At 49.6% G+C, this 22,266-nt stretch overlaps 1 protein-coding gene across 1 annotated transcript in view; it reads right to left on the bottom strand.

Annotated features, from left to right (window-relative positions):
- Nucleotides 1–2,687: 2,687 nt before the first annotated feature.
- The window catches only part of Nid1 (nidogen 1), a 70,630-nt gene continuing 51,051 nt past the window's right edge, over nt 2,688–22,266 (bottom strand). Inside the window, exons 13-20 of the mRNA XM_046432050.2 lie at nt 17,232–17,459; nt 15,552–15,724; nt 11,518–11,644; nt 8,028–8,199; nt 7,377–7,534; nt 6,307–6,430; nt 5,542–5,654; nt 2,688–4,622 (exon numbers count right to left, since the gene is read on the bottom strand). Of these exons, the coding sequence (XP_046288006.1) occupies nt 4,501–4,622; nt 5,542–5,654; nt 6,307–6,430; nt 7,377–7,534; nt 8,028–8,199; nt 11,518–11,644; nt 15,552–15,724; nt 17,232–17,459 (1,217 nt within the window). The 3' untranslated portion in view covers nt 2,688–4,500. The remainder of the gene's footprint in view (nt 4,623–5,541; nt 5,655–6,306; nt 6,431–7,376; nt 7,535–8,027; nt 8,200–11,517; nt 11,645–15,551; nt 15,725–17,231; nt 17,460–22,266) is intronic.

Here is a 22,266-nt window from a genome sequence, read left to right as displayed (position 1 = left end):
CCACGAGTGGCATTTTGCCAAACTTAGGTAACTAGTTTTTTAAAAAATATTTATTTTTTAGTTGTAGTTGGACACAATACCTTTATTTTATTTATTTATTTTTACATGGTGCTGAGGATCAAACCTAGGGCCTTGCAAATGCTAGGTGAGCGCTCTACTGCTGAGCCACAACCCCAGCCCAACTAGGAGTTTTTTAAAACAAAGATTTACTGAGATAAAATTCACATGCTATAAATTTCACTTAAAGTGTATGGGTAATGTTTTTTGGTGTATTACCTTATTAATTTTTAAAAAATTGCGGTAGAATATATATACATTAGACATGAAGTTTGTCCTTTAACCATGTTTAAGTGTGCAACTCTGTGGCACAAATTACATTCTCAATGTTGTGCAACTGTTACTACTGTCTACTTTCAAAATCTTTTCATGGCCACTAACAAAAGCTCAGAAACCATCGAGCAATAACTCCATTCCTCCGAATCTACTTTCAGTCTCTATGAATCTGTCTAGTGCAGATTCTTTATGTAAGTAGACTCATACAGTGCTTCTTCCTTTGTGTCCGGCTTACTTCAAGAGACATAAGGTCTCTGAGTTCATCCACACTGCGGCACGTATTGGGCCTCCCTCCTCCTCATGGCTGAATCTGCATGTGTTCACAGCATTCACACACCATTTTGTTTATCTGTTCATCCCTTGATAGTCACCTGTGTTGTTCCCACCCTCTGACTATGGTGAGGAATGTGGCAGTGGATATTAGCTTACACCTATCTGTTCCAGTCCTCCCGGCTGATTTTTGCAGGTCTGTACCTAGGAGTGGAATTACCAGATCACAGGGTAATTCTGTTTTCCACTTTTGGGGGGAACCACCAAATTGTTTTCCCACCAGCAATGCAAAGAAGTTCCGATTTTTGCACATCACTTTGCACTTTTTTTTTTCCTAATTAGTATGAAGTAGTACCAAATTTGGGGTTTGATTTGCATTTCTTTCATGACTAATGATGAGGAACCTTTTTCCTTTTTTTGCAGTGCTGGGCATTGAACCCGAGGCCTCATTCTCACATGGCAAGCACCAGGCAAGTTCTTCAACCCTGAGCTACACCCCCAGCCCTAGGAGCTTCATTCCACATGTTTATTGGCCAATTGTGTGTCTTTGTAAAACATTTATTCATATCCATTATTTATTTTTGAATTTTTTTTCCTATTGTTGTTGAGTTGTTGGTCTTTATATTTCTGAATCCTAATTCTTTATCTGGTATTGTTTTTGCAAATATTTTCTCCCTTTTAATAGACTGTCTCTTTTCACTGTCTCCTTCAATGCACAAACACTTTTAATGGTGAAGTCCAATTTATCTGTTTTTTGTTGTTGTTGTTGTTGTTCTTTGTGTGTTTAGTCTCTCTCTCTCTCTCTCTCTCTCTCTCTCTGGTACTGAGGATTGAGCCCATTCTTGCTTGTGCTCTTGATGTCATATTCAATAAACCACTGCCAAACCCAGTGTCACAAAGATTTTCTCTACGAACCAGAACTCAATGCTCAGAAATATATGATCCTGATTTTCAGAGAACCAGTTCTTAGTGCCCCTGCTCCCCGGCTCCAGAAAGCCACAGATATGTGGTCTGCGTGTCCTGGGAGAGGGTAGATGTGACTGAGCCAAAGCTGAAGTTCACTAACACTGACCAGCCTCTTCCCAGTCCCTCCTGGGTGCTGCACGGGTTCTGCTGGACCCAGAGTTACCAAATAGTGGCTTCAGAGCGCCTGCCAGGTCAGCTGTGGACCTGATGGAGGATGGACCCCTGGAGCTTCCTGTTCCACATCTTCCCTGATGTCATCTTTAGATAACTAAGTTTTACAGCCAGTAGAAAACCCTGGAAAATTTCACACCAAGACAAGTGTCCATTTCAAGCAACTCACATGGGCAGACTGCACGTGGATTCCACTGACAGTGACGTTTCACAGGTGGGTCCTCACGTGCTGAGGCCCTTGTCTGCAGACAAGAGCACCTCGGTCCACTGCAGACAAGAGCACCTTGGTCCTGCCACCTGAGCCCCCTTTCCTCTGTCCTGTTCAGAGGCCATTCTCAGCCCTTCCAGAGACATAGGGTGGCTCTGCCCATGGGTGACCTAACAGATCAGACCACTGTCAAGAAAGCATCTTCCTCCTCCTGAAGGTAAGGAGTGGGGGAAACTCACTTTCAGAATTGAAACAGGAAATTCTATTCCCTGCAGCTAGGATATATTTTCTAGAAAAAAATGTAAACAATGTGTAAAAGTGTGGTTTGGGGCCTATGATATGAATACTTTCTGAGTCAATTCCAAGTCCCTAAGTCTTTGTGAACTGTGGGAAATGCACAACTCATTTTAACACTGAGGAAGAATCTCTAGGCTTCACGGGTTTTGCAGATTATTAACTCATCTGTTTTCCCATCATGAAGCTGCCCCTGCCCCCACCGGCCAACAGAAAGACTCTCATTTAGAAAACACGGAGACTTTCTTTTTAACAAAATTTTTTAATTTCCTGCACTAATATTTGTACAGCTGTAAACTCAAGGAATCATTCAACACTTGTATAATCTGGGAGAACAGTTAATAAGCACCTTCAATGGTTTCCACAGTTTAAGAACTTACCATTTGAAACATTTTAGAATGTCTATTGAAATGAATAAAAGTTATGAAAATCATACAACATCATGTTGAACATTTGATATAGAGGGTTTAATATGGAATGATAAATATAAAAAGAAATTTATTGAGTTGTGCTACATATAAGGTCCATGTGTTCCCCAAATCTTGTGATTCTTGGGGATATAGTTGCCATTCAAACCCAACTGTATAGAGAAAGCCACCCTCGCAACCCAGGCTCCCAGGTACTGCAGGGCAGGTGAGGACAGAAGCAGGAAGTGCTGAGTGTGCTGGGCCTGTAAGAAAGTGGAATCCTTCCACAGGGAGAATTTCATGCAAAATCTTCCATGTCCTCAGGATAAGCATTCTTTGGCAAAATGTTCCATTTTCTCTTTGGCACTTTTTAAGGATTTTTGTTCTTGCTGTTCCTAAGTCCTCTTCCCTCCCCTTCCTCTGGGGTTCACCTTTCCTGCTCCCCATCCATCTCTTTGGCATTATTTAAAGGGGCTAGTTACTGCTGTTCTTGAATCCCCCCAACATTTCCTCTCGGATGTTCCTTTCCTGCTCTCCCTCAGTCTCTCTGTGGTGCTTTCCACTGAGTCTTCTCTCTGCCCTTGCTCTACCCTCTACCAACTCAAACTCCTTATGCTCAACTTTCAATCCAAAATTTCTATTGTTTTAGGAATTTGGGAGACGGTTGGAAAAAAAGATGAACATTAATTACTCATATGGTCAGGAAATTTTTTTTTCACAAAAAAATTGTAGAAACATAAACATGAAATGAAGCAATGGTCCCTTGAATTAGACCAATGAGAAATTAAGGGGTCTGAACTATTAATATAAACTCTCAACTAGATCTTCCTGGATTGTGTCTTTAAGTAAGAATACACACAGCAAGAGGCACAGATAGAGAGAGAAACAAAGAAGTGAGTTGGTGGTTGAGAGTATATTGGTTCTCAGGCATGGAGGACAGAGATGAGGTGCTGTGATGGGTCACCCGGAACCAGTCCCAGCCTGTGCCTCAGACAGGTCTCCATGAGGAGACAGAACACAGGTACCAGCAGTGGCACTGAAGTCTAGCACAGCATTAGTGATCAGAGACTGAGAAGCAGGTGCTTTGGGCAGAGAGAAATAATTTGGTGATCTTTGGTATAATTTAAGGCACATGAACATAATCCCCTATCCCCAAACATCTGATTCTACATCTTAAAATTCCTACCTCAGAATACCTTTCAATTTAAGCCTTTGACTACCAAAGACTACTGCTGAAATGCCAATGTTTTATCCAGGGGGTGCTACTCATTATCATCTACTAAATACCTGTATGTTCTTAGGATGGTGCAATTAAAAGGCAGAGCACACACACTACAGCTGTCACCTCAGGTAGGATGAAGGGGCAAAAAAGATGCGAATAAAGAAAGGAAGCCTGTGAGGGCTTTCTCCCTCCTTTCCTTCCTCCCTCCCAACCTCACCTAGGAAGGCCCTGGCTGGTGTGACAAGGAGCTGCCAGGATGGTAGGTGGCTCAGAATCAAGGCTGAGCTCATAAGGCCACAGAACAATGGACCACTCAGGCCTATGAAGAGTCTGCTCACCCTGGGGAAAGGACTTGGGGCACTGGATGGCACCTAATTTTGAGCTGGGCTCTATGAGCTCATCTGAGTGTTGGGGTCAGGGTGGGTGATCCTGTCCTCGTGCAGAGATTTCCCACTGCAGAAGTCCAGGGTGTATGTTCTAGTGAAGAATGAGGGGAAAGTTGTTGCTTAGGCTTGGCTAGCCTGGGCCCAGTGGTCAGTCAGCTGGAGGGCAGTTTTCAATCTGGACCTAGTAGTTTCAAGTAGGGTGCTGCTGTGAAATACTTGGATGGGGATAAGACACTCTGATCTTCATTTCCGCTCTATACAGTCAACTCCCAGAGTGTTGTCAGGGCAACGACAGGTCCTGCTCCCCGGGGTGGCCAAGCAGAGGTGGGTGCAGCCACCATTGTTCACCGAGCAGTAGTTGTGACCTGGAAAAGGCAGAAATCAGGTCTACAGCCTCCTCTTTGACCTGACTTGACAGCCATTTAAGAGAGAGGCCTCTCTCTGAACCCCTTTTGGGTTTCCCAAAGGCCAAGCTCATGAGGGATCCAGGGGAAGAGGGAACACTGGGCCTAGCACTCAGCTAAAGCTGAGCTAGTTATTATTCCCTCATGGTTACACCACATGGGTAAGAGCACAGATTCCTAATTTGGCAGCTATACATATTCATCACTGAAGTTATTAAATAGGCCTCATGGAGGATTCCCAACTCCAATTTAGAGCTGGAATTTTAAAGTACAAAGTGCTTGCAGTCTAGCTGGTACACCAGTCTCCACTTGGACTGGGCAAAGGAGGGAAGTGGAGGAGGAAATGGGTCAGACCAAGGGCTTGGAGAAGCAGCACAGCACAATCTGGGGAGCCAGGCACCTGGAGCTCCCTGTGGCTCTGCCACTGTGAGGGAGCAGGTTGATTTTAAAATGAGCATAACAACAGTGCCCACTGCACAGGGCTGCCAGGAAGACTGAATGAAGGCTGAGTTGTGCACAGGAAGTGCCCCGCCCACAGCACACACCACGCTGAGTTTGCAGTTCTTCTTGTTAACTACTGCTGCTGCTGTCAGGTTAAATGGGCGAAAACTCAAAGCTGCAGAGATCCTAACATTAAGGTTCCCATTTGGAACCTGAAGGCCAAGCACCTCCAGGCCCAGCCTGAGACTCAAGACTTTGCCCGCCATGTCCATTTCTCATCTTTTGTTTGTGTCTGGCTCACCACTCAGTGATAAAGAACCCTGGAGGGTGGAACTGCAGCTCACCCATCGCGGGATCAGGCTACCAGCAGATGTGACAGCCATGATGTAGGCTATGAGGATCCCCCCAGCCCCCAGGAGCTTCAGCATGGGTGCGTTACCTTGGGGACACTGTGACAGGGCGGTGGTGATGCCATATAGCCGGGTCTGCTTGTGGGGCTGGAAGCTATCTGTCTCTCTGGAAATAGCAAGATCGACAGCGACTACGGAATTCCTACAAAGCACAGAAGGGAAGAGGTTGAAAAACGTATCTGGTGGCTTGACCTTTCCTCCACCGGGCAGCCTCTGTGCGGTTTAGGGAAAAATTGGAGTCCATAAATAGACACGGGGGCCCTAGGCATCCCTCCCTCCCCTTGGGAGTCAAGACTGCATTTCTTTGACTTCTTAAAGGCAAAAATTAGCTCACTCCTTCCTCCCACACTAAATTTTGGGAGAGACCTAGTAGCTATACACAGGCCCTTGCCAGTCACCTCCTCGAGCTAAACCTCCAACTGTAGGAAGTGGTGGTCAAGAAGAGACAAGGATATTGCAGTTTGAGGACTATAATGAGGCAGGCCTGGAGCCCCCCAGCTAAGTGATCTTGGGCCAGCTCCTGAGAAAGAACAGACACACTCAGGAAATCCAAGTTTATAGATCTGAGGTGCCCAGCTAGGGGCATCCAGATGATATATGCCCCCCCCCCCGTTCTCCCCAGAGTCCTGATCTCCCTCCTCCACCCTCCTCTGTCACAACCAGAAGGGTGACAGTGAGAAGGCATCTCTGAAGGCTCAAAGATCAAGTCAAGAGGCCAGAGGGAAGGGCCTGGTCTCCCAGAGACAGGGTGGGACAGCAGGCCTGCCCAGTCCCCATGGCCACAGTGGACATACGTCTTCCAGTCTGTGTAATACAGATTCTTCCCATAGCTCGTCACAGCGAAAGGATACTGGAGCCCTTCGAGAACCCTGCGTCTGCTGGGCTGACCCGGGTTCAGGCATTCTGCCTGATGGGTGCCTGTGTGCAGCAAAAACAAGGCGGTCATTGTTCATGCAAGAAATGGGCCCTTTGTGTCACAAGACGAGACCAAGGAGGGCGAGGGTGGGAGACGCTCTGTGCTGCACGGCCAAGTCCTCAGGAACACGCACAACTTGCTCTCAACACGTGGTTGTCCCTTCCTCCCACCTTGCCCCTTGGTCTGTCACCACCCCTGTGTCCAGGCACCCACACCTGGTCCTGCTGGGGAGACATGAGCCAGGGCAGAGGAACCATGCCTCAGGCACCCTAGGCTTTCCTCCTCTGAGGAGGGGGCGACATCCTCCAGCTCCTGATCAAGTCCCTGCTCCCTGGGTTCAGCGTGCTGGGGGGTTGCTGCTGCTCAGCAGCTGTGTACAGCCTGCACTGAGGCCTCACATGCCGGTCAGAGGCTGCCTTATCATCTCAGAGTTTATCTCACCCCCTTGTCCCAACCAGACAGGTCAAGTCCCACTGTCTCTGCATCCCCTGTGCACCTGACAGTGTAGGGAATGGAGAAGGAATGCAACAGACTTTTACAGACAGGGACATTCCTCCCTAATCGGCAACCTGCCTACATCCCTATCCTGAGGGACACCCCACATCTGCCAAAGCAGGGCACACTGCAGGGACCCCATGGGGGTTGCTTTCCTTGTGTCTTCCTGGGCTCAACGTTGCATCTAAGCTCTTGGGGACACGAGGGAGCTATGGGCACTATGCAATGCCACTTAGAACAGGGGACAGCCAACCTCTGAAAGGACAGATAGGTTCTGTGAGCCCAGAGGCAAAATCGAGGGTGGCACTCAGGTGTTTATATAACCATTTAAAATGCAATGTTTTACAATATAAAAGCCATTCAGAGCTTCCTGTTATATAAAACCAGGCAGCGGGTCAGCTGGCCAACTCCTGCCTGAGATCAAGGATGCTCCCAGAGTCAAGCTCCCGTCACCTGCATCCACCCAGCATAGCTGGGAAGAGAACACATCAAAGGTCAGGCCGTTGGGCAGGCCCAGATCATCCTGCACAAGGATCCTCCGGTTGGTGCCATCCATGTAGGAAGTTTCAATTTTGGGGCGGTCTCTGTTCCAGTCTGTCCAATAAAGGTTCCTGGCAGAGGAAAAGGAAGGGAAAGAGGAAGAGGAAATATTGAAGACATTGAGGGAAAAGTTAATAAAAAATGCTTTTAAGGAACCTGAAGACAAGAGTGGCAGATAGGAAAACAGAACGCCTACACAGGATCTGGAGGGGTGAAGAAGCTTTTCCCTGTGCAAGGACCCTTGGACCTAGTGCTCCTGCCTCGGACTTAGTTATTCAATTATCAAATTCAGTTCCTTTTAACCTAAAGGACATATCTCAAAAGAGCTATTAACAAAACAATGCTCTGTAACTGGCATAAACACACGACGGTACCCAGCATGCTGCCGTCACACAGGAGGGCACAGCAGACCCAAGGGACTGACTAAGGCAAGCAGGTCACCCATTGTAGGCCCACAGGTATCCTGTACTCAAGTCAGGAGAGCAAGGCTGAGTTAGAACCTCACATCAGGGAATAGCCAAAGGACCAGACAGAGTAGATGCACACACATTTACACAAAGATACCCTCTCACGGAATCCGTCACAATGCCTCTTGGATTCACCAAATCCGTCTCAAAAAGCACCCGGCGCTGTGTGCCATCCAGCTTTGCAACTTCTATTCGATCCAGGTGGGAATCGGTCCAGAAGATGTTGCGGCCAAGATGGTCAACGGCAATACCTTCTGGGCTTCCCAGATCTAGAACCAAAGATGGAACTTCTGGGATTGTTTTCTTCTAAGCAGGTGAGATTAGACTTTTCTTTTTCTTTTGCAGCACTGACGATCAAACCCAGGGCCTTGGCCATGCTAGGCAAATGCTCTACCACTGAGCTCCGTCCCCAGCCTAAGATCATTTTTTGGGGGGAGGGGGTACTGGAGATTGAACTCAGGGGCAATTTATCACCTAGCTACATCCCCAGGTGATTTGCATTGTATTTTGAGATAAGGTCACGCTAAGTTTCTTGGAGCCTCGCTAAGATGCTGAGGCTGGCTTTGAACTTTCGATCCTCCTGCCTCAGCCTCCCAAGCCCCTGGGATTACAAGATCAGCCTTCTCTGATTGCTCAGTGCTGCTCCACAGTCCATCCAATCCTTGCACTTTTGAGAAACCAAATGGAATGTGAAATGCTTGTTGTTTATAAGATAAGCAACTCAAAGCAACAAATGTGAGAATGCCCCTCATTCTCTCCTTGTTCATTCCTGTGTGCTGCCCTGAGAAACAGGATGGTCACCGACTACTAAGCTATGGCCAGGCCATTAAGTAGACCACAGCCAATCACAATTCAGACTGAGTTACTGAGACCATGGAGAAGAGACACGGGACCCAGCCTGCAGAGACCAGGAAAGCATCCCTGGGGGCAAAGACACCTCTCAACGTTGGCTCCTGAAGGACCAATGGGAGTCTGTCAGGCAAAGAAGCCAGGTAAGTGTTTCCAGGTAGTGGGCAGCACACAGGCATCCAGGAAGACTGGAAAAGGCTTGACATGGACAGTGTGTCATTTTCTATGGCTGGAGACCGCGAGGCTGGGAGAGTGGCTAGAGACACAGAGAGGATGCCTGAGCGGTGAGCTCAGAGCTCAACTCCCAGGTAAAGGGAGGCAGGGGACGGTCTCAAGGTGGTGACAGACAATGTATCTTCCTCATTAACTATGCGGACCAAGGCGTTCAGGGAAACTGTACTTTCATACAAGCACAAGGGGTATCAAAAAGTGCTGCCAGTGACTATGAATAACACCCACTGTCTTCCTGGACCCCAGCTGCCATTTTGTCACTGCACAGCAAAGTCTTCACAGCAAGCCTGCAGCACTTGGTCCAAAGGTCAAGTTTCCTATGGTTTTCTGACTATAAATTTTTTTGAAGTTAAAAAATGACATTGTGGAATTTATTGGCACTCTAGGTTCTCCCCCTGAATGGAGGACAGAGGGTCCCTGAGCATGGCTGGGGTGTAGGCAGGAAGGGGAAGAGGCTGCTCCCGCTGGGGTAAGAGAACCATCTAGTACCATGTTGCCTCGTCTGCGTATGAGTGATGGCCCCTCAGCCCCTCTGGATCAGCCTCACTGGGCCCAGCATGGCAGTGGGCCACAAACTCTGGAAACATCAAGCTCTGGGAAAGGAGCCCTCAGCAGAACCCACACTCCCACACCATCTCTATTACTATTCATACCCAAAGGAGCGCTCTGGATCTTCCCCATCCCCCTAGAGGCCAAAGGACAGCGAGAGGACCCTCTGGCTTCCAGAAGGAACCAGAATAATCCATTCTGTGCACAGGAGGAATGAGGGCATCGGGTGACAGATGTGGGCTGCCCACAACAGTGTCTTTGCAGGCACCAGGGGAACCCCTGAGGGAGCTCCACGTCAGGTACACAGCCAGGTCCTGATCTCAAACCAAAAGCCGTAAGCCTCCCTCCCCCACCCCGAAGACGCTGCTTCATGGATGGTTCTTCTAAAGGGAAGGCCTGGAGAGCCCGTCCCCTTTTGCACAGGCAAGGTCACATGTCCCCTGCTGCTATGTCAAAAGGAAATGGAAGATTACGCTTACTGGAGATATCAGGACTTCAGTGTGGGGAAAGAAAGAGACACCCTGGATTCAGACTGTACAAAATCAGGGGGGAAAGGGATAATGCCCAGGACCACCCAGACTCCCAAGGGAAGCACCCGCCTTGTCACACCAAGGAGTCCACTGGACGTTTCTTTCTCCTTTTGGTTTAATTCTGTGCTTCTGCAGTTAAGTAGGCTTTTGCCTGGAATGTGCTTGAAGCTTTCTTGGATGATTATCAGCTCCAAAGGCAACAGGAAATAGCAGAAGATGACCTACTCCCCTCATCCACTGGGTTTTGAACTTGAATTGTAGATAATAGGAAGAGCTTTTCAATAGAGATAACAGGCAAAAGGGCATTTTCAAATCTCCAGCTCCTTAAGCCAGAGCAGGAACACTAGCAGACATCATTTAATAGCCCATCAGTTTCCAGAAAAGGATTTAGGGTCCAAGGGCAAAGCCAGGCAGAGTCAACTCAGACTCAGTTTAATTCCTGCTGCATGGTCTCTGCGGAAGGCCCTGAGGAAAGGAAAGCATGCCCCAGGGGCAGCTCCACAGACATAGGACCCTTCAGAACATCATCTGTGAGAGAATCTTGAACCTAGAAGTTGAAGAAGCCACACTCAGTCCCAAGGGAAAAGAAACACAACATGAAGCCTCTGTCCTGCATAGATGAGTCTCTGAATATTTACAGAGGAGCAAGAGTGTTTTCTACAACAAATAACACCAAAGGTGGTGTCTTTTGAGTAAGAATATTCTCGAGGCAACCGACGAGGAGGCATAACTTAAGCAACGCATGCTTCTTGACAGTTTTGGTTCAGAGGAATTTTTACAGATCCTGGGATTTTTGTTATAGATATGTAAAACATACTTAAACAAAATGGTCTAGATTTTTCACCTGGAGGCATTAAAATCATGCACAGAGCCCTTGGCTGACTTCAGCATCCTTAAGTCAAGGGATAGAGATGAAATGTTGAAGGTAGGCTACGCCAAGGCAGCATGCGCTTCACTACCAGTGATCAACAAACACAGGACTGTCTAAAGAATCCAGCCTGGTTTGCTACACTTTTCTGACCTAAGCAATCCCAAGTAAGCCTCTGGGGTGTGAGGAAGAAAGAGCAGCAACCCCCCACCCCCACCCCTGCACCTGCGTTGCAGGCTGATGCAACAGCCCTTTACCTTGACCACCATCTAGGGCATAGACTCATAGCTCAGGCTTGGAAGTGGCTGGCAACTCTCCCAACTTCATGATTTACCCACCTGTTGCCTTTGGGAAACCTTCTGAGCACACTACGTGCACCCCGAGAACCTGGCTCAGCAGCCAGACGGGGACTGGGTTACAAACAGACAGTGATTTTGGCCTTTCTAGTTCATGAAAACTGACCACATGAGCTCCAGAGAAAGGCACAGGCACTGTCCTGTTTGATTTTATTCCCCCGAGGCTGGCTAGCAATGGATTCCCCGAAGTGTCTGCCTGCCCACCTTGTCGGATGATGGTGGCTGGCTCCCCACCGTGCAGGCTGGCTCTCCCAATGGAAGGTTCGCTGATGTCCGTCCAGTAAATCATCTTGTCCACGCAGTCAAAGGCCAGTCCAATGATGACTTTCGCCTGGAAGTGAAGACCAGTGGTGAGAACGTTCACCCTAGCATCCGAGTTAATAGAAGATGGCTGGATAAAGAGGTGGGAAAAAAGACTTCTAACCTGACCTACACCACAGGCAAAATTCAGGTCCAAAACAAGAAACTCCTAGAAGAAATCATTCAACAACATCTCCACACGCTTCCAAATGAACTCACCCCTGAGGCCAAGCTTGCAGGACAGACAGGGCAGCTCCGCAGGGAACTCCCAGTCGTAGGACTGAACTTCTAAATTGTTACAGCAGATTGTAAATGTGAAAGCTATAAACCTACACTATATTTAGATCTAGGTTATACGTTAAATTAAATAATAAGTTTGTATTATATATTATATTTATTTTCTTACATATGTAGCTATCAACTAATTAGGTAGTCTCTGAAAACAAGACAGCTCTGTGCACCTGTGGGTGGACATGACAGCAGAAGGCACCATGACCAATGGCTCTGGCCCCACCTCTGGGTCCCTCTCACCGTATCCATGCTCATCGGCTTCTCTAGCCCCCATCTTAGAAAAGAAGGAACATTTCCTGCAGTAACACACTGAGACTCCCTTTCCACACCAATTCTTACAAAAAGAAAGTGTAAAAGGATCAGAGGAAACAGCTGAGTAGTTTTTTGCACATGTGATTTGAGTTTAACAGAAATCTATTGGGCCACTCTTGTGTTTGAAGAGCCACCAGGAGCTAGACATTGGAGTAAGCCACCTCTCCTCGGAAGAGGTGAATCTGTTCAGAAGACACCTCCAAGAGGCTGAGCAAGAAGCCTGGTCTCTGATACCTGTCAGCTTCCTATCTCCACCACTGACCAGGTGATGTCTGATCCCCCAGACATCTTCAGCAAGAACCTTGCTAGGTCAGTTTAGCCAGAGTCCCCCTCACCCTGATGTTTCCTCTTAGTGATTTTCTCCTCTCTGACCCTCATGCTGCTCCTTGGCTATAAATTCCCACCTGTCCAAGCTGTGTTCAGAGTTGAGCCCAATCTCCTCCTCATGGCAAGACCTGGTTGAGTGGTCCCTACACCTATTGAGATGGTCCTGAAAAAGTTTTCTTTATCATGCTTTATTGAATATTAATACATATTTTTTTCTTAACATCATCAGTTATGATGAACTATGGTAATATTTAGCAAGACTCCATCCCAGTAAGGACACCCAGTAAATTAAATTGTCCGAAGCCTCAAAATAAGCCCTTTCCCCACAGGTTGTTTTGGTAAAGCCTAGTTCAGAGCTTTTGCAAATTTAAGTATTTAAAAGCTAGGTATTTGCATAAAATTTAGCCACTGGGAGAACCAGGTGAAGGGTACACAGGACCTCTCTAAACAATCTTTTGATCTTCCTATGCTTCTATAAAGATTTTCAAATAAAAAATCAAAAACAAAACAAGGACACAAACTTGATCAAAGAGCAAGAACTTCATCTCTAGGTATTGCTCTTGAGAGGCCTGGGAAGGAGCTGGCAGCCTGAGTGATCTCAGCCCATAATGAGGTCAGGCTCTGTCTGAAGCCTGGGAACACTGAATTATGCAGGTACAGAAAACTTTGGGGTGGGTGCTTGGTTGTGGACACAGGACACAGGCCAGGCAAAGGCTCGGGAGGGAGGCTCTGAAGACGAGGATGACCTTTCACTGGGAAAATTAAGGTTATCAGCACATGCTTCCCCTGTAGAGGTCAGGGCAAAGGGACAGTGACCCCTACCTCACACCACATAGAAAAATAAACCCCAAACAGATCGAAGGCCTAAACTTCAAAGCTAAAACTATAACATACTTAGAAGAAAATACAAGGGAAAAGCCTTGTGATGTTAGACCCAGCAAATTTGTTGAATATGACACCAAAAGCACAGACAACAGAAGAAAAACTAGATTAATTAGACAAAATCAAAATGTAAAATTCTGTGCTCTATAGGATACAATCAATAGCGTGAAAGGGCGACTCCTGGAATGGGAGAAAATATCAGCAAAACATATATTTTATAAGGGGTTAATTGCCAGAAAAAGTATATGTGTGTGTGTGTATGTGTATACACACACACTTGTGCGTGCATGTATGCACATGTGTACATATATGTATCACGTGTGTATATACATGTATACATATATACATATATAAACACACACACACACACACATATATATATAAACTCCTACAATTAACTCAATGACAAAAATCTGATTTTTAAAAATGGGCAAAGGACTTGAATGGACATTTCTCAAAAGCAGTTATATGAATGGCCGATAAGCACCTGATAATGTGCTCACCACCACTAATCATTAAATCAAAACCATAATATGATGGCGCTTGCACTCAACAGGATAGCAATTATCACAGGAAAGACAAGCAGGAAATAGCAAGTATTGGTAAGGACGTGGATAATCTCAAACTCTGTGCTCTGCTGGTGGGGATGTGAAGTGGCACAACCACTGTGGAGCACACATGGCAGTCCCTCAAAACATCAAACGCAGGGTTAGCACGGGAGCCAGCAGTTCCACTTGTAGGTATAGAGCCAAAGACAGAAGGAGAGGCTCAAACAGGTCTTTTTTTACCTGTATTCACAGCAGCAAGATTCACCACAGCCAGAAGGAGGCAGCAACCCAAGCGTCCATCGACAGAAGAGCAGATAATGAAAATGTGGTACGTACATGGGAGGGATATTGCTCGGCCTGGACGTTCTGACACACGCTACAATGTGGATAAACTCTGAGGACAGTATGCTGAGCAAAAGGAGTCAGACACACACAAAAACAAGTACAGTGTGGTTCTACTCATGTAAGAACTTAGAGGAGTCCAGTAGTTAGGGACAAAAAGTAAAACAGTGGCTGCTAGGTCGGGCGGGGTGTGGGGATGAGGAGTTGGGCGTAGTGGGTAGAGTCCCAGTTGGGCAGATGGAGAAAGCTCTGTAGATGACGGAGGTGACAGCTGCATGACTCAGCACGTCCTCTCCCCTGGGTCCTGGGAGAAATGACTTCACAGGAGTCCCACCCATTCCCACTCCCCGGGAGCGTGCGCTGGAGGGGACTGAGACGGAACCCAGAGGGTCTGTCTCCATTGGGGCAACTGGAGAACACAGGGTCGTTCACAGGGTCACTCATGCATCTGTGCAGCAGATGCTTCTGCCCTGTCCTGTGGTGCAGATGCTGTTGGGAAGACAGACACCAGATACTAAATATCCAGTGTCAAGTAGCATGAAAGAGAGAAAGGGCAGTGTAGGTGGCTATCTGGACGTGGGGACAGGACAGGCCTGAGAGGGGATGTTGGGGCATAAGTTTGCATGAAGAGTGAGGCAGCAAGCTGTGCAAGGGCTAGGGGTGAGGAAACTCCAGGCAGGGAACAGCCAGTGCAAGGGCCCTGGGGTGGGAGCACGCGTGGCCTGACTGAGCACTAGCCAGGGGGCCAGAGCCACTGAGTGCAGACAGTAGTAGGAAGTGGGGCAGGAGAGGAAGCCGGAGGGCAGCTCCTGCCTAATGGAAAAACCCCCAACCTACAAAATGTACTTTGAAGCTCTGAAAAGCCTCTGGGCAGAGCTTGCTCCTGCCTCAGGGCAGATGTGAGGACCTTGATTGAGAAGCCCCTGAGAGGTGAGTGACCACAGATTCAGGAGGAGCACGAAGGTCTAACCCAGCAGCAGCACAGAGACCATTCACCAACTTACAGGAAGCCCCAGGCAAGGCGTCTTTGGAAGGCTGGCTGTGTCTGACTCTGTCTCACTGTGAGCCTCTCGGCTAGCTGGGCAATGGGGGGCCCCAGTGAGGTGAGCACTCAGGCCCCATGGAGGGGGTGCCTGGCTCCAGGGGCCAAGCCAGGGGTCCTGGTCTGGCTGCTCTGCTCGTTTCTCTGGGGCATGGGAGCAGGAGCTGCCACCAGGCCCAGAGGCTGGCACTCACCGGGATGTGAAGCAGCGCCTTGGCTTCCGTCTTCCTCATGGTGCTGCCCTCCAGGGGCAGGCGCTCGATCTTCCCAGTCTGGGCAAAGAGCAAGTGGGTCCCAGGGGGCAGGGGGATGACGGCTGTAGGCACCAAGGGTCTCTGGGGAACGGGGGGAGCCACTGTACTCAGACCTGGGGAACAGGACAGTCAATGAGCAAGGCTGTACACACGGGAGATGCACAGGTGCACACGTACATGCTCACAGGTGCACACGTACATGCTCACAGGTGCACACACATAAACAATTCACATGCACACACATGCGCACACCTACACAGACACATGCACACACATATGAGCACACTACACAGACACATGCATACACACAAGCACACCTACAGACACATGCACACACACGCGAGCACACCTACACAGACACATGCACACACCCACACAGGCACCCACATGCCAGGTCACGTCACCTTTCTGGCACCACAAGATGCACAGCCATACAGGGCTCATTTTCCCTCTGCAAGCTCCAAAGCAGGAGGCCTGCAGTCAACACGAGGGTGTTGGTGACGATGAGGCAGCACATGAGTTGGGCATTCCAGGTGCAGGGGGAAGTGGCTAGCCTCCTTCTGACAGAAAGGACTGGGCTATTCCTCTGTCACTGGACACCGGCTGCAGTGGTGAGGCACAGCAGCCGGAAATCCCTGCTGAAGGGAGTTGCCTTCCCCTGGGTGCTGCTGAGTCCTTTACTGCCCATCAGAAGCCCCTTCCTATTGCATGGGACAGGGCACCCCAAGACCAGCACCCAGGGGCTCAGCCTGGCCACAGAGGCCGTCCTCTCCCTATGCTGCTCACTCCTGGCCCTGCTCAAAGCTATGGTTTATGAGGTGCTGCTTTGAGAGGCCTCCCCATCAGCCCACCGTGCACACCAGGACCCCTGTGGGCTCTCCTCCCGGCCCTGTTCCTGTCTGGTCCCTGCCCTTGGGTTCCGGGGGTGGCACCGTGACTTTCCTTGGCATCCCCCCACACTGCCACCCACTCTGTGTTGGCTGAGTGAAACGTGGAGTTGTGACAATCGCTTTGCTGTTTCTTAGCAGCTGTGGAGAAACATCTGGTGGGGGATCAATCTAGGATCACTAGCTACACTGAGTGTGGAGATCCAAAATTCGTTATCTTGGCTTTTGGTGACTTGTGACAGTGACCAATTTCCACATTTATGGCAGAGGCAGACCCTTAGAGCTGGGAAATGTCCTTGCTCAGACCTCGGCCTTAGCTTGAGGCAGGAGTCTGCCCAGGGCCCCACAGCCCTGCTGGGCCTCGGGCCCCCTGGAGCCTTTGTGGTGAGGAGGGTTCAGAGCCAGCTTGCACAGGCTGCCCCATGGGCTGAAGGGTGGCCTGAAGGGTGGCCTGGGCACCTCAAGGCCCTCAGGCACAACTGTGAAGGAGGGAACAAACCCCACCACCAGGGGCGGTTCCTGCCTTCCCTGCCGTCCCCTTGCCCAGACAGCCCAAGGCCAGGCCTCCCACACACCCTCTCTGCCACCACCTCAGGACCCATGCCACAGGCCCCGCTGGACATTCAGAGAAGGAAGAGAAGTGGTAGGAGGGTGGGGAGAGGCCAGGGCGGGTGACAGCAGCCCCACAGGCACTCCTTCTGGTCGCTAGCTGGGCAACCCTGTGTCCACTTACATGGGGGCATCATCCCGGGTCTGGTCCTGGTGCCCTCCAACTCACGGCCATCCCGGTCCACGCACCAGCAATAGCCAGTGCTGCCGTGGCATTGCGTGGGCGCGTAGTGCCCGTGCTCGTCACACTCGGGGACAAACAGCCCAGGGAGCCTGGGCCTCTGCGCGTCGGCTGCTCCCGCGGCTCCGAGAATGTGCTCTCGCTCCTGCTGACACCGGGTTTTCTCTGCCTCTGTCGGGAAGACAGCAAAAGGGGCCATCAGCTGGGGTGTGTCGGGGGGGCACCCAAGGGCAGCCTCCCCTTGTGGATAGGTTTCATTCTGTCCATTTTTTAAAAAATAAAAGATCACTCTTATTTAATTTATGTAACTATCAATAATCTATTTATATTTCCTTTTCTCTCCTAAGCAATTTTTGGAAATTTTTAAAAATTGGGGCAAAGATAAAATGAACCGTTTTCAAATGTCAGTGGCACATTTGGTACCTTCTCAGGGCCATGCAACCACCTGAGCCCAGCAGCAGCTGCTCCCATCCCCTCCTCCCAGCCCCGGGAGACCGCCAGGCCTCGTCCAGTCTGGAGTCTGGCCCTTCTCTTGGTGAAGGTCTTCAAGGTTATCCCATCCTACCTTGGGTCAGTCCTGCCCTCCCTGATGGCTGGCTGGGTGACATCTCTGGTCTGGCTATGCCACATTTTGTCTGTCTATCCGTTGACAGACATCACTGGGTTCTAAGGAATTTTAAGTTTTTCTTAAATGTGTCCTTTGACCCCACAAGCTTTTGGCTGACTCATGTTGACTCAAAGCCAAAGAGTTGGGAAATTAAAAACCAGAATGTCCACCAACAGGGACCTGGCCTGTGTTTGGCTTGACACTTGGCCTCTGAATGGTGCAACTCAGACCCCAAGGCAAGGGAAAAGTTCTAAGTCTTTCCCGGAACAAACAACTTCCAGGCACACAGAGCTGTAGCTGGCTCCACACTTGCTGGAACCCAGTCAAGCCACACGAGGACCAGGCCAAACAGGCCACTTGCGCAGTGCTGACCACATAAAACCAGGCCCCTAATCTCTATGCTGCTGATTACCAAGAGCTGCATTGGCCAATGTCTGGCTGCCCCTCCCCTGAGGGCCTCTCCTCCCCTGCCAGGTAACCCCTCAGAAACCCATTCAGGCATCCTTTAGGAAGCCCCCTCGGCCCCTGATGAACTCCGGGGCCCCCGGCTCACTAGCTCTGTAGCTCTCCTCACACCACCCCAGGGCTGGTCCTTCCCTGACTCCTGAGCAGACTCTAGGCTCTGAGAGGCCGTGACCCACTCTCCTCCACCTCGGGAGGGGCGCCTACAGGACTGGGCTATGCTGAAGACCCACACCCACACTGGCTAGAGGGAAGCCACAGGGGCACACTAGCAATCCTGGAGCGAGGGTCTAGACGAGGAGCCCAGTATATGGTGGACACGCAGAAGACTCTCCACAGGGCAGGAGAAAAGGAGGGCACACACCTCCCAATGACTAGAGGGCAAGACAGCTCTGGGGCAGGGCGTGGCCGACTCTGCCCAGTAAATATTTTCAGCTTTGTGGAGGATACACACACTCCCCATCACAACCGCGCAACTTTGTGGTTGTAGCACGAAAGCAGCCACGTTTAATACACAAATGAGGGGCTGTGGCTGTGTTCCAATAAAACTGTATTCATAGCAAAGCATGGGCCACAGATTTGCCTGATAAGGACAGTGGCTGATGCCCCCTGCTCTAGGGCCTTGCTTGTTATGTTGGGGGAAATTAAAAGTAGGTGTGAATTAATATACATTAATTAATGAAATGTGTGGTAATAACCTATGCTAAAGGCTGCGTATTCACAGACTTGTGCCTGAGAGTATTCTGGTTCCCAGGTCACTACTCCCGGGTTACCCTCCCTCTGCTGTAGAACAGAGACGGCAGTAGCACTAACGTCCCAGGACTGGTATGAGAAGTAAATGAAGGACAGTGCTGTGGCTTGAAAGTGCCCCCAACATTCTCCTACTGGAAACTGGGTCCCCAGCACAACTGCGGTGGGAGGTGCCGACACCCCGAGGGCTATGTCTGAACAGATGGATTAGTGTTGTCAGAGGGGTCCTGATTAAAGGACGGAGTTCGGACCTGTTCCCTGCCCTCTCCCTCCCATGGGATGCCGTCTGCATGTTATGACATGGCAAAAGGGCCCCTCACTAGTTGACCTTGGACTTCCCAGCCTCCAGAACTGTGAGCCAAATAAATTTCTCTTTCTTATAAATCACCCAGCCTCAGCTCCTGCTCCAGCAGAAAACAGGCTTAGACAACAAGACGACACACACAATCGGAATTTTAGGCTCTGCCTCCAAATGTTCATCTGTGACTGAACCCACACAGGCAGACACGGTGACATTAAGTGGATGAGCTGCCAATCAACGTTTAACGTGCCTTTGGTCTAGGCTGCCAGTCTTTAGGTTGGCCGGCTCAACACGACTGCTCCCTTGATTAGAAGCAGGTTGCTTGCCGAGAATGTGTGTGGAACCTGGCAAGAAGAAACTGCTTTTCTTTTGTACCAGAGGCTACTATAAAAAACAAAATGAGGGCTGGGGATGTGGCTCAAGCGGTAGCGCGCTCGCCTGGCATGCGTGCGCCCGGGTTCGATCCTCAGCACCACATACAAAGAAAGATGTTGTGTCCGCCGAAAACTAAAAATAAATGTTAAAATTCTCTCTCTCTCTCTCTAATAATAATAATAATAATAAAAAGTTCTATGCATGGCATGGGAGACCATCAGTTTAAAAAAACAAAACAACAACAACAAAAAAATGAAACCCTGGATGTAGGAAGGGCCAAGGAGATGAATGAGCCACTTGGGTTAGAACAAGAATGGCGGTTTCCCTGTGCTCTCTGACATCCAATGTGTTTATTTTCTCAAAACCTTACATTCCCACAGGGCCTTACAGTTTCTGCCTTAGCTGCCCCATACCATAGACATTTTATTTCGTTCCATTACAATCCTATGTGATAGGCAACTGTGGTTTCGTTTTGTTTGCAGTGTGGTGATTGAGCACAGGGATGCTCCACCACTGAGCTACACCCCCAGTTCTTTCTGTCTGATTATTATTTGTTGTGGTTTGTTTTTTAAATTTTGAGACAGGGTCTTGCTAAATTACCTGGATGGCTCCTAAATTGCCATCCTCCTGCCACGGCCTCCTGAGTAGCTGGGATTGCGGGCTCACGCCACCACACCCCAAGACAACTGAGTTTTTACATTAAAGGAGAAACCTGCAACTCAACATGCTAACAGGCTCCCTGAGGCCCAGGCATGGGTAAGTGGTTGGGCTCTAACTAGAATCTCTGGATTCCTGGTCCAGGCCCCGTTCCTTCCGGCCTTGAATTTCTACATCTGTGCCCCAGGATGGCCGACACGCACTCACTGTCACGCCAACAACGATGGCACACATGGCCCCAAGGCACTCACTGAGGTCATCTGAGGGCTTAGACAGATTCTCCTCTTATCAACATCTCCACATGCTGCTGTTCCAGCACAGACGTTCTGTGTAAACCTGGAGTTTGACACAGGAGATCTCAAGTGATCTGGAGCTGGCAGCAAAACTCTTAATTGTGTCTTCAACTTACCCAGAGGGGGAAACCCCATTCTGACCTAGGAAATGGGATTTCAGGTGTGTTTATCAAGCTGTGACCTCAGTGGGTTTCCTGGATGGTTCCTCAGCCTGCCAGGGGCTGCGGCTTCCATCAGGGTCGGCGGGTGGGGAGGCCAGAAGATGCTTCTCCTGCACTGGCTTCTCGTTGGGAAAATGAAAACTCAGGCAGGCTTCTTCTCACCCTCTGAGAAGTGGCTGAGCCACTCAAGACCTGATACATACCTGAGGAAGGGTAGGAAGTCTAGGGGGGCTTTTCCTGTGGTGAGGACCAGGAGAATGAAAGCCAAGGAAAACCAAGGAGAAGGAGAAGTGAGGAGGAAGCCCTTCTTGACCTCTGGTTTTGCATTCCATGCCCCCCATGGGATTCAGTTTGTCTCTATCAAATAAATGGCCATCACAAGCCAGGTGTAGAGGTGCACACCTGTAATCTCAGCAGCTCAGGAGGCTGAGGCAGGAGGATCTTAAGTTCAAAGCCAGCCTCAGCAACTTAGCAAAGCCCTAAGCAACTCAGCGAGACCCTTTCTCAAAAGAAAATATTAAAAGAGCTAGGGATGTGGCTCAGTGGTTGAGCACCTTTGGGTTCCATCCCTGGAACCAAAAAGAAAAAAGAAAAAGAGGCCATCGCAGAAGGAAGCCGAGCCTCTCTGATGGGGAGAACTCAAAGTGGTCTGAAGAAGTTCCGTTTACTGGGGCTCTTCCTGCACAGAAGTGGAGGAAAGCCCTTGAAGCCGGGAGGAAAGCACATGCCCTGGAGCCCGAGTTGTCTCTTGCGCTATGCGAAGTGCCCTGTCAGCTTTCCTCACCGCCTCCGGAAGAAGCTTCTTCTCCGTCCTCTCCTAAAACCCTCGCCCGTCACATTTTAAATCACTGCATTCATTGAACTTCCCAGACCCTTGAACCACTTGTCCCCTTTATTGTGATAAAAGCACTCCTGGGAAGCTGCCATGAGCCAGGCGCCCCCAGACAGAGGGTCTATAGCTGAACAGGTGGCTGCAGAGCTCACAGGCCAGAGGGGAAGGCCAGGCTCCTGCACAGGGGACCACAGGGAGACAAGGCCACCACGGGACCAAAGGGAAAGAGAAGCTCATCCATCCCCAGTAAGGGCTCGTCCGACCTTCAGGGTGACAATCTGTGGTGTCCCCATGTGTGTGAGGCCTGGTGCAGTAGCCGACTGGCAGAAGGCTGGGGGCTTCCAGGTCTAAGAATCAGGAGGCAAGAGATCCAGGGCCCTGGTAAGCTTGGTCGCCACGATGCTGACCTGGCTCCCAGCTGCTGAGCCAAGAGCCAGAACATCAGTCCCTGGCGAGAAGCGGCTGCAGTGTACTGGGGGTGGGGGTGGGGGGCAGCCTGGGTGGGTGGGCGCGTGGGCTACAACACAACCTGTGGCCAAA

Source organism: Marmota monax, unplaced genomic scaffold, assembly GCF_021218885.2.
Source record: "Marmota monax isolate L192 unplaced genomic scaffold, Marmota_monax_Labrador192_F-V1.1 WCK01_AAM20220418_F8-fsc00071, whole genome shotgun sequence".
Classification (NCBI taxonomy): domain Eukaryota; kingdom Metazoa; phylum Chordata; class Mammalia; order Rodentia; family Sciuridae; genus Marmota; species Marmota monax.
This window is presented reverse-complemented; position numbering and strand designations above follow the sequence as displayed.